Here is a 9,321-nt window from a genome sequence, read left to right as displayed (position 1 = left end):
TTCTGACAGACCTATCGCAAGTCCACGTGGAGTTGGACATCCCCATCCCCGATCCACCCAAGGATGATGAGGTGAGGGGGGGCGTTGGGTGGGGGTGGGGGTGGGGGTGGGGGGGTCAATGGGCAAACATGTGGGGAAGGGGTGGGGGGATGTCTTCAGGCCATCATCACTGATGGCCATGCAATCACCTCCTCCCCCATGCCCCTTCCTCTTCCCTTCTCCCCATCCCTCTCCCCTTCACCCTCCCTCTCCTCCTTCACCCTACCTCTCCTCCTCCCTCTTTCCTATTCCTCTCCCCTTCCCCCTCCTTCCCCTCTCCCCTTCCTCTCTTCCCCCCTCTCACCCCTCCTCTCTCCCCTTCACCATCCCTCTCCCCCTTCACCCTTCCTCTCCCCCTCACCCTCCCTCTCCCCCCACCCTCCGCTCCCCCCCCACCCTCCGCTCCCCCCCACTCCCCTCCCCACATGGCTTGTGCTGCCGGCCTCATGATCCATCCGTCTCTCTCCGACAGGAGGATGAGGAAGAAGGGGGGAAGGAGAAAAAGAAGAAAAAACGTGAGTCGTCCTTTGTAGGGATGGATGGGAGAGGGTGGATGCGCCAGTCTAGCCCCCCACCCACGAACAATGCACCCCCCTCAACCTCACCCCAGACAGCGGAGGAGGGAGCAGGTCCCCTGCCCCACTCAGTTGGCTGCACTGGATGGGCCAGGTGTGGTGGACGGGTGAAGGAGGGATGGAGGTGAGGGGTGAAGGGGAGGAGGGGGGAGGAGAGAGGATGTGGGGGTGGATGGGATGGTGAGAGGGAGGAGGGGTGGAGGGAGGGGATAGGGTGAGGGGGGAGGAAGTGTAGGGAGTGTGGAAAGGTCGAGGGGAAGAGGAGAGGCCAGCAGGGACTAGTAGGGCCAAACTGGCCTGTTCTGTGCTGTATATGGTTATATGGCACCAGCAGGAAGAATCACTCACCCTCACATCTACCCCCCCCCATCCATCACCCCTCTCTTCCCAAACCCCACAGCCCGAAGTGTGGGATGCAGAACCCCAATGAGAAGATCGTGGCCCTGGTCCGCAGGGTGAAACCCGAGCTCAGCTCCATGAAGGAGACGTGTATCATGGTGAGTGGTGGTTGGTGGGGGGGTGGATGGGGCAATGGAGCATCCACCCTCTCAACTGCCTCCTCCCCCCCGCAACCCTCCCCGCTCACCACCACCCCATCAACCCAGTCCCTTCACCCTGCCCACTCAACTCCGCCCCACAGCCCACCCGCAGGACACTTGACTCTCCATCCCCCCCTTGGGACCCTCGACCCCCCACCCCTCCACGTGACACTTCACCCCTCGCGTGACCCTCGACGCCTCATCCCCGTGTGGGACCCTCGACCCCCACAGGATACTCGGTCTCCCCACCCCACCCAGGTATACTAAGCCCACCCCAAGAGTGGGTTTCAACCCCGAGATTTCCCCACATCTCTTTCCTTGCAGCATTCTCTCCCACCAAAACCCCCCACACACACTCCCATACCACACACACAACCCCCATAGCCCCCACACGCAACCCCATACCCCACACACACACCCCATACCCTGCAGACACGCCCCATAGCCTGCACACACCCCATACCCCATGCATACACCATACACCCCATACCTCCCATACCCCATATGCACCCCCATAACCCACACACCCCATTCCCCGCACACCCCCATACCCCACATGCACACACCCCATTCCCCACATACCTCCATACCCACCCCCACACACCCCATACCCCACGCCCCCCCAATATGCCACACACACCCCATACCCCTCACGCACCCCCCATACCCCGCGCACTCCCACACCCCATGAACTCCCCACCCCACACACACCCATACTCCATGCACACATCCCACACGCACATCCCCACGCACCGCCCCATACCCCACACCCCCACTACACCCCACACACATCCCATTCCCCACACACATACCCCCCACTTTCTCTCTGTGCTCTCTCCACCCCAGGACCCCCCAACACCCCCCACCCAAAATCCTCCCACCTTTCGCTACCCATACCTTCTCCCCACAGCTCTCCACGTGGATCACCTACCTCATCCCCAAGATTGAAGATGGGAACGATTTCGGTGTCGCAGTGCAGGTGAGGGGTGGACATGGGGGCCTGATGGGTGTGGGTCAGGTTGTGGTCTTGGGAATGGTGTTGGGGTGTGGTCATGGGAACAGGGTGGGGGTGTGGGTCGATGTGTGGTCGTGGGAAAAGGGTGGGGGTGTTGTTTGGGGTGTGGTCGTGGGAACGGGGTGGAGTGTGGTCATGGGATGAGGGTGTGGGTTGAGGTGTGGTCGTGGGAATGAGGTGGGGTTGTGGGTCAGGGTGTGGTCGTGGTGGGGTGTGTCGGGGTGTGGTCATGGGAATGAGGTGTGGGTCGGGGTGTGGTATTTGGAATGGGGTGGGATGTGGATGGGGGTGTGGTTGTGGTAACAGGGTTGGGATGTGGATGTGAGAACGGGGTGGGGTGTGGGTTGGGATGTGTTGTGTGGAATTGTGGTTGGACATGTGGGTGATGGGTGGGGGTGAGTGAGGTTTGTGGGAGAATGTGGGTGGGGATCTGTCCATCTCTCTCCCCTATCTCCCTTCCTTCCCTCTCCCCTTCCCCCTCTTTTTCCTTCTGCCCCTCCCTCTCCTCTTTCTCCCCCACCCCACTCCCCTCTTAACTCCTCCCTTTAACCCCTTCCCCTTAAATTTTTCCCCCCTTTCACCCTTACCCCCCTCAAAACCTTCCACCTTCTTTCTTCCCTTTTGCCCTTCCCCCTCTGCTGACCCCTCTAACCCCTCCCCTTCCTTCTATCCCTTCTTTCCCCTTTCCAACTCTCCCCCTTTGCTGACCCCTCTCTCTTCCTCCCCATCTCTCCCCTCTCTATCCCTCTTCACACCTTCACCCAGACCCCCACCCTCCCTACCTCCCCCTCTCTCACTCACCCTTGTGGCCTCTCTCCCAGGAGAAGGTTCTGGAACGTATCGCAGCCATCAAGACCAAAGTGGAGGGGTTCCAGACATCAATCACTAAGTATGAACTCGCTTGGCGCCCCTCCCCACATGGGATATCTCCCCTCACCCCCCCCCCCCCTTGGGGTCTCTCCCTTCGGCTCCCCCTCAGAGTCTCTCCCCATATCCTCGGTGTCACCCCTCCCCACCTTGGGGTCTCCCCCTCGGGGTCCCTCTCTCCCCTGCTCTCGGGGTCTCTCCACCCCCCTCAGGGTTTTTCCCCTCTCAAGATCCCCCACCCCCTCGGGGTCTTCCCTCACCCTTTCCCTCCCCCCAGCATCCCTCCCACTCTCCTAGCTGAGCATACGGAGTCCCACCCTTCACCTCCCACACCCGCTCACCCCCCTCCTCACCTGACATCTCTCTCCCACCACAGGTACTTCACTGAGCGAGGGGACACGGTTGCCAAAGCCTCCAAGGACACTCATGTGGTGAGTGACAACTCAGGTTTCTGAGGGCAAGGGTTGTGGGATGGCGGCCGGTGGGGAGCCTGCAGGAGTGGGCCATGTCCTGGGGTCTGTCCAGAGCAGGCACCACGAGAGCCTGATGGATTGGGGTCTGATCTGGGGTCCTGTGGTGGTGAGTCTAGGGTCCGATCTGGGGCCCTGTGGTGGGCCTGGGGTCTGATCTGGGGTCCTGTGGTGGTGTGTCTGATCTGGGGCCTGATCTGGAGCCCTATGGTGGTGGGACTGGGACCTGATCTCGGGCCCTGTGGTGGTGTGTCTGGGGTCTGATCTGGGGTCCTGTGGTGGTGGGTCTGATCTGGGGCCCTGTGGTGGTGGGTCTTGGGGTCTGATCTGGGGCCCTGTGGTGGTGGGTCTGGGGTCTGATCTGGAGCCCTATGGTGATGGGACTGGGGTCTTATCTGGGGTCCTGTGATGGTGGGACTGGGGTATGATCTGGGAACCTGTGGTGGTGAGTATGGGGTCTGATCTGGGGTCCTGTGGTGATGGGTCTAGTCTGATCTGGGGCTCTGTGGTGGTGTGACTGGGGCCTGATCTGGGGACCTGTGGTGAAGTGACTGGGGTCTGATCTGGGGACCTGTGGTGGTGAGTATGGGGTCTGATCTGGGGCCCTGTGGTGATGGGACTGGGGTCTGATCTGGGAACCTGTGGTGGTGAATATGGGGTCTGATCTGGGGTCCTGTGGTGATGGGTCTGGTCTGATCTGGGGCTCTGTGGTGGTATGACTGGGGTCTGATCTGGGGACCTGTGGTGATGTGACTGAGGTCTGATCTGGGGACTTGTGGTGGTGGGTCTGTTCTGGGGCCCTGTGCTGGTGGGACTGGAGTCTTATCTGGGGCCCTGTGGTGGTGGGTTTAGGGTCTGATCTTGGGTCCTGTGGTGGTGGACCTGGGGCCTGATCTCAGGCCTGTGGTGGCGAATGGTGCTCAGGCCTGAAATACAGGCCCGGGCGGTTATCCCTGTCCTCTCCACCTCACCCCACCATCCCCATTAGCAATGGAGAAGGGTCTTGGTCTCTCATGGATTGCCTGTTGCAGATGGATTACCGTCAACTGGTCCACGAGAAGGATGAAGCTGCCTACCTTGACATCAAGACTATGATCATGGACATTAGAGGTTACTATGTGAGTACCTGGCTGTGGGCCACTGCAGCAAGGCATGGGGGACCAAGGGCCACAGAACAGGCATCTGTCTCTGGGGAAGGGAGTTACTGACTCACACGGTCTGGGAGGGGAGATATCGTGTACAATTTTGGAGGGGGGAGTAATACTGGTGTATGATGTACTGATGCTCTCCTCCTCCTCTCTCTTTTTTCCTCCCTCTCCTCCCTCTCTCTGCCCCCTACCTCTCTCTCTTTTCCCCCCTCTCCTCCCTCTCTCTGCCCCCTACCTCTCTCTCTTTTCCCCTTCTCCTCCCCTCCACACTCCCTGCCCTCACCCCTCCCAACCCCCCTGCCCCTCCCCCCTCCCACTCCTTTCTCCCTGTCTCCCCCTCCCCTCTCCCACTCCTTTCTCCCTGTCTCCCCCTCCCCCTCCCCCCTCCCACTCCTTTCTCCCTGTCTCCCCCTCCCCCCTCCCACTCCTTTCTCCCTGTCTCCCCCTCCCCCCTCCCACTCCTTTCTCCCTGTCTCCCCCTCCCCCTCCCACTCCTTTCTCCCTGTCTCCCCCTCCCACTCCTTTCTCCCTGTCTCCCCCTCCCCCTCCCCCTCCCACTCCATTCTCCCTGTCTCCCCCTCCCCCTCCCACTCCTTTCTCCCTGTCTCCCCCTCCCTTCTGTTTCCCCTTCCCTTCTCCCCCTCCACAACCCCTGCCCCTCTCTCCCCCGCCCCTCTCTCCCCCGCCCCCTCTCCCCCGCCCCTCTCTCCCCCGCCCCTCTCTCCCCCGCCCCTCTCTCCCCCGCCCCTCTCTCCCCCGCCCCTCTCTCCCCCGCCCCTCTCTCCCCCGCCCCTCTCTCCCCCGCCCCTCTCTCCCCCGCCCCTCTCTCCCCCGCCCCTCTCTCCCCCGCCCCTCTCTCCCCCGCCCCTCTCTCCCCCGCCCCTCTCTCCCCCGCCCCTCTCCCCCGCCCCTCTCTCCCCCGCCCCTCTCTCCCCCGCCCCTCTCTCCCCCGCCCCTCTCTCCCCCGCCCCTCTCTCCCCCGCCCCTCTCTCCCCCGCCCCTCTCTCCCCCGCCCCTCTCTCCCCCGCCCCTCTCTCCCCCGCCCCTCTCTCCCCCGCCCCTCTCTCCCCCGCCCCTCTCTCCCCCGCCCCTCTCTCCCCCGCCCCTCTCTCCCCCGCCCCTCTCACCCCCGCCCCTCTCTCCCCCGCCCCTCTCTCCCCCGCCCCTCTCTCCCCCGCCCCTCTCTCCCCCCGCCCCTCACTCCCCCCGCCCCTCTCTCCCCCGCCCCTCTCTCCCCCGCCCCTCTCTCCCCCCGCCCCTCTCTCCCCCCGCCCCTCTCTCCCCCCGCCCCTCTCTCCCCCCGCCCCTCTCTCCCCCCGCCCCCTCTCTCCCCTCCCTCTCTCTTTACTACATTCTCCCCCCTCCACAACCCCCTGCCCCCCTTTCTCCCGCTCCCTCTCTCTTTTCTCCCTTCTCCCCCCTCCACACCCCCTGCCCCCTCTCTCCCCCTCCCTTTCTCTCCCCCTCCCTTTCTCTCCCCCTCCCTTTCTCTCCCCCTCCCTTTCTCTCCCCCTCCCTTTCTCTCCCCCTCCCTTTCTCTCCCCCTCCCTTTCTCTCCCCCTCCCTTTCTCTCCCCCTCCCTTTCTCTCCCCCTCCCTTCTCCCCTCCCTTTCTCTCCCCCTCCCTTTCTCTCCCCCTCCCTTTCTCTCCCCCTCCCTTTCTCTCCCCCTCCCTTTCTCTCCCCCTCCCTTTCTCTCCCCCTCCCTTTCTCTCCCCCTCCCTTTCTCTCCCCCTCCCTTTCTCTCCCCTCCCTTTCTCTCCCCCTCCCTTTCTCTCCCCCTCCCTTTCTCTCCCCCTCCCTTTCTCTCCCCCTCCCTTTCTCTCCCCCTCCCTTTCTCTCCCCCTCCCTTTCTCTCCCCCTCCCTTTCTCTCCCCCTCCCTTTCTCTCCCCCTCCCTTTCTCTCCCCTCCCTTTCTCTCCTCCTCCCTTTCTCTCCCCCTCCTTTTTCTCCCCTCCCTTTTTCTCCCCTCCCTTTTTCTCCCCTCCCTTTTTCTCCCCTCCCTTTTTCTCCCCTCCCTTTTTCTCCCCTCTTTTTCTCCCCTCCCTTTTTCTCCCCTCCCTTTTTCTCCCCTCCCTTTTTCTCCCCTCCCTTTTTCTCCCCTCCCTTTTTCTCCCCTCCCTTTCTCTCCCCTCCCTTTTTCTCCCCTCCCTTTCTCTCCCCTCCCTCTCTTTCCTCCCTTCTCCCTCCTTCACACCCCCTGCCTCTCTCCCCCTCCACACCCCCTGCCTCTCTCCCCCCTCCACACCCCTGCCTCTCTCCCCCCCTCCACACCCCCTGCCTCTCTCCCTCCCTCCACACCCCCTGCCTCTCTCCCTCCCTCCACACCCCCTGCCTCTCTCCCTCCCTCCACACCCCCTGCCTCTCTCCCCCCCTCCACACCCCCTGCCTCTCTCCCCCCTCCACACCCCCTGCCTCTCTCCCCCCTCCACACCCCCTGCCTCTCTCCCCCCTCCACACCCCCTGCCTCTCTCCCCCCTCCACACCCCCTGCTTTTCTCCCCCCCTCCACACCCCCTGCTTTTCTCCCCCCCTCCACACCCCCTGCTTTTCTCCCCCCCTCCACACCCCCTGCTTTTCTCCCCCCCTCCACACCCCCTGCTTTTCTCCCCCCCCTCCACACCCCCTGCTTTTCTCCCCCCCTCCACACCCCCTGCTTTTCTCCCCCCCTCCACACCCCCTGCTTTTCTCCCCCCTTCCACACCCCCTGCTTTTCTCCCCCCCCTCCACACCCCCTGCTTTTCTCCCCCCCCCTCCACACCCCCTGCTTTTCTCCCCCCCCCCTCCACACCCCCTGCTTTTCTCCCCCCCCCCTCCACACCCCCTGCTTTTCTCCCCCCCCCCTCCACACCCCCTGCTTTTCTCCCCAGATCGAGCTCCTGGAACTGATTGTGAAGAATGTGGAGAAGGTCACCAGCCCCAAGGGCGAGGAGAAGTCGTACTCCATGTACTAAGGGGAGCTGTGAGGGTGGGGTGGGTGGGGGTTTCTGCTTCACTGGGGTGCAGGGAGGGGGTGATACCCCTCTGTGTGGGTCTGCAATGTGGCGTCTCCATGATGTCCTGAGATGTTAATAAAGTTTATTACTTCAATGTGGAAAATGGATGGGGGCTGAAGGGGGTGAGGGTGCAGATGGGGTGGGGGAGGGGATGTGAGGGGGAAAGTGGGGCCGGGGGGGGTGTGGGGCTGTGGAGCTAAGGGGGTAGAGGGGCTGGGGAAGAGGGGCCGAGGTGGGGAGAGGGGCCAAAGTGAGGACGGGGGTGGGGGATAGTGAAGGGAAGGGTTTGGGGATAGTGGAGAGGGAATGGGGGAAGGGGAGAGGGGCTGGGTGAGAGTGAAGATGGGTGGAGAGGGGGAAGGAGGGAGGGGTCTGGGACATGATTCAATACATTTATGTCAAATGTCACAAATATCTGGTGCAGTGAGGAGGGTTCATTGGAGGGGGTTGGGAGTGGGAATGGGCTGCAGAGTGGTGTGGATGGGAGTCTTTCCCTCTCCTGCTCTCTCCCCATCTCTCTCCCCCCATATTTCTCTTCCCTTCTCTCTCTCTCCCCATCTCTCTCTCTTACCCCGCTGTTATTCTTTTTCTCTCCCCGTCTCTCTCTCTCCCCATCTCTCTCTCTCTTTCCCCGCCTCTCTCTCTCCCCATCTCTCTTTCTTTCCCCACTGGTATCTCTCTCTACCCCCCGCCAATAACTCTATCCCCACCCTCCCTCCCCCCGGTCTCCCCCCGGTCTCCCCCCGGTCTCCCCCCGGTCTCCCCCTGGTCTCCCCCTATACACTCTTTCCCCCACCAAATGTGCTGGGTCCAGGAAAATTCAAGCAGGTCTGGCATCCTAGCGACCATCGGCTGTGTTGGTGGTGTGGGGGGGAGTGGAGAGGTGAAAGGGGAGAAGCTTCAGGGAACTTCTTTACTCAGAGGGTGGTGGGGGTAAAGAACAAGTTGAGGACGGGTACACGGATGGGAGGGTTATGGAGGCTATGGACTGGGTTCAGGTCAGTGAAACCAGGCAGAATATTAGTTCAGCATAGACTAGAAGGCCTGAAGGGCCTATTTCCATGCTGTAGTGGTTCATGGGGAGTCGTTCACTGGTCTCTTGCTGACTCGGGGTCTTCTAGCTGGATGTCCGGTGTTGTCCAGAAGGTTTCTGACGTTACATCTGTGCATAGTCCGGCCTGCAGGAGGATCCATCTTGGGGCTGCATGCGATGCCCTGTTTGTACTCGGACCAGCCTGAACCCTGAGCCCCTCTGGGCCTGTCTTGTCCTGAATCTTTTCTGTGCTGCCCTCCAGTGCCCCGACCTTCCTTCCTACCCCCTGGTGGTCGAAAATGCTGGCAAGAGCTGGAGGCTGGGGGGGTGCAAGCCAGAGGGGCTGAAGGGCCTGACCTGCCTCTGACATTGCCTGTCCACCCTGCAGACAAAATTCCCCTTAGTTCATTCCCCTCTGAATGTCCCACCTCATTGTCATGATGCCCTCCTGCCTCGAACACTCCTCCGAGGAGGGGAACCACCATCGATCCTGCTCCTCATGTTCCGACTGGGCCCTCTCCATCCAGGCAGTGTCGACTTCTCAGGATCCCACAACCCCCCACTACCCCTCCCCACCACAGCCTTTCCTGCCCTCTCACCTGGATCCAACTAATGCCTCAAACCTCTCCTCCCCTAGCCCCG

At 62.3% G+C, this 9,321-nt stretch overlaps 1 protein-coding gene across 1 annotated transcript in view; it reads left to right on the top strand.

The window, feature by feature from the left end:
* psme2 (proteasome activator subunit 2) overlaps positions 1–7,740 on the top strand; it is a 14,245-nt gene extending 6,505 nt beyond the window's left edge. The window contains exons 5-11 of the mRNA XM_069940738.1: positions 521–561; positions 1,015–1,111; positions 2,064–2,132; positions 2,990–3,057; positions 3,412–3,466; positions 4,537–4,623; positions 7,521–7,740. Of these exons, the coding sequence (XP_069796839.1) occupies positions 521–561; positions 1,015–1,111; positions 2,064–2,132; positions 2,990–3,057; positions 3,412–3,466; positions 4,537–4,623; positions 7,521–7,604 (501 nt within the window). The 3' untranslated portion in view covers positions 7,605–7,740. The remainder of the gene's footprint in view (positions 1–520; positions 562–1,014; positions 1,112–2,063; positions 2,133–2,989; positions 3,058–3,411; positions 3,467–4,536; positions 4,624–7,520) is intronic.
* Positions 7,741–9,321: the final 1,581 nt, after the last annotated feature.

This window comes from Narcine bancroftii, chromosome 5 (assembly GCF_036971445.1).
Source record: "Narcine bancroftii isolate sNarBan1 chromosome 5, sNarBan1.hap1, whole genome shotgun sequence".
In the NCBI taxonomy this organism is placed as follows: domain Eukaryota; kingdom Metazoa; phylum Chordata; class Chondrichthyes; order Torpediniformes; family Narcinidae; genus Narcine; species Narcine bancroftii.
This window is presented reverse-complemented; position numbering and strand designations above follow the sequence as displayed.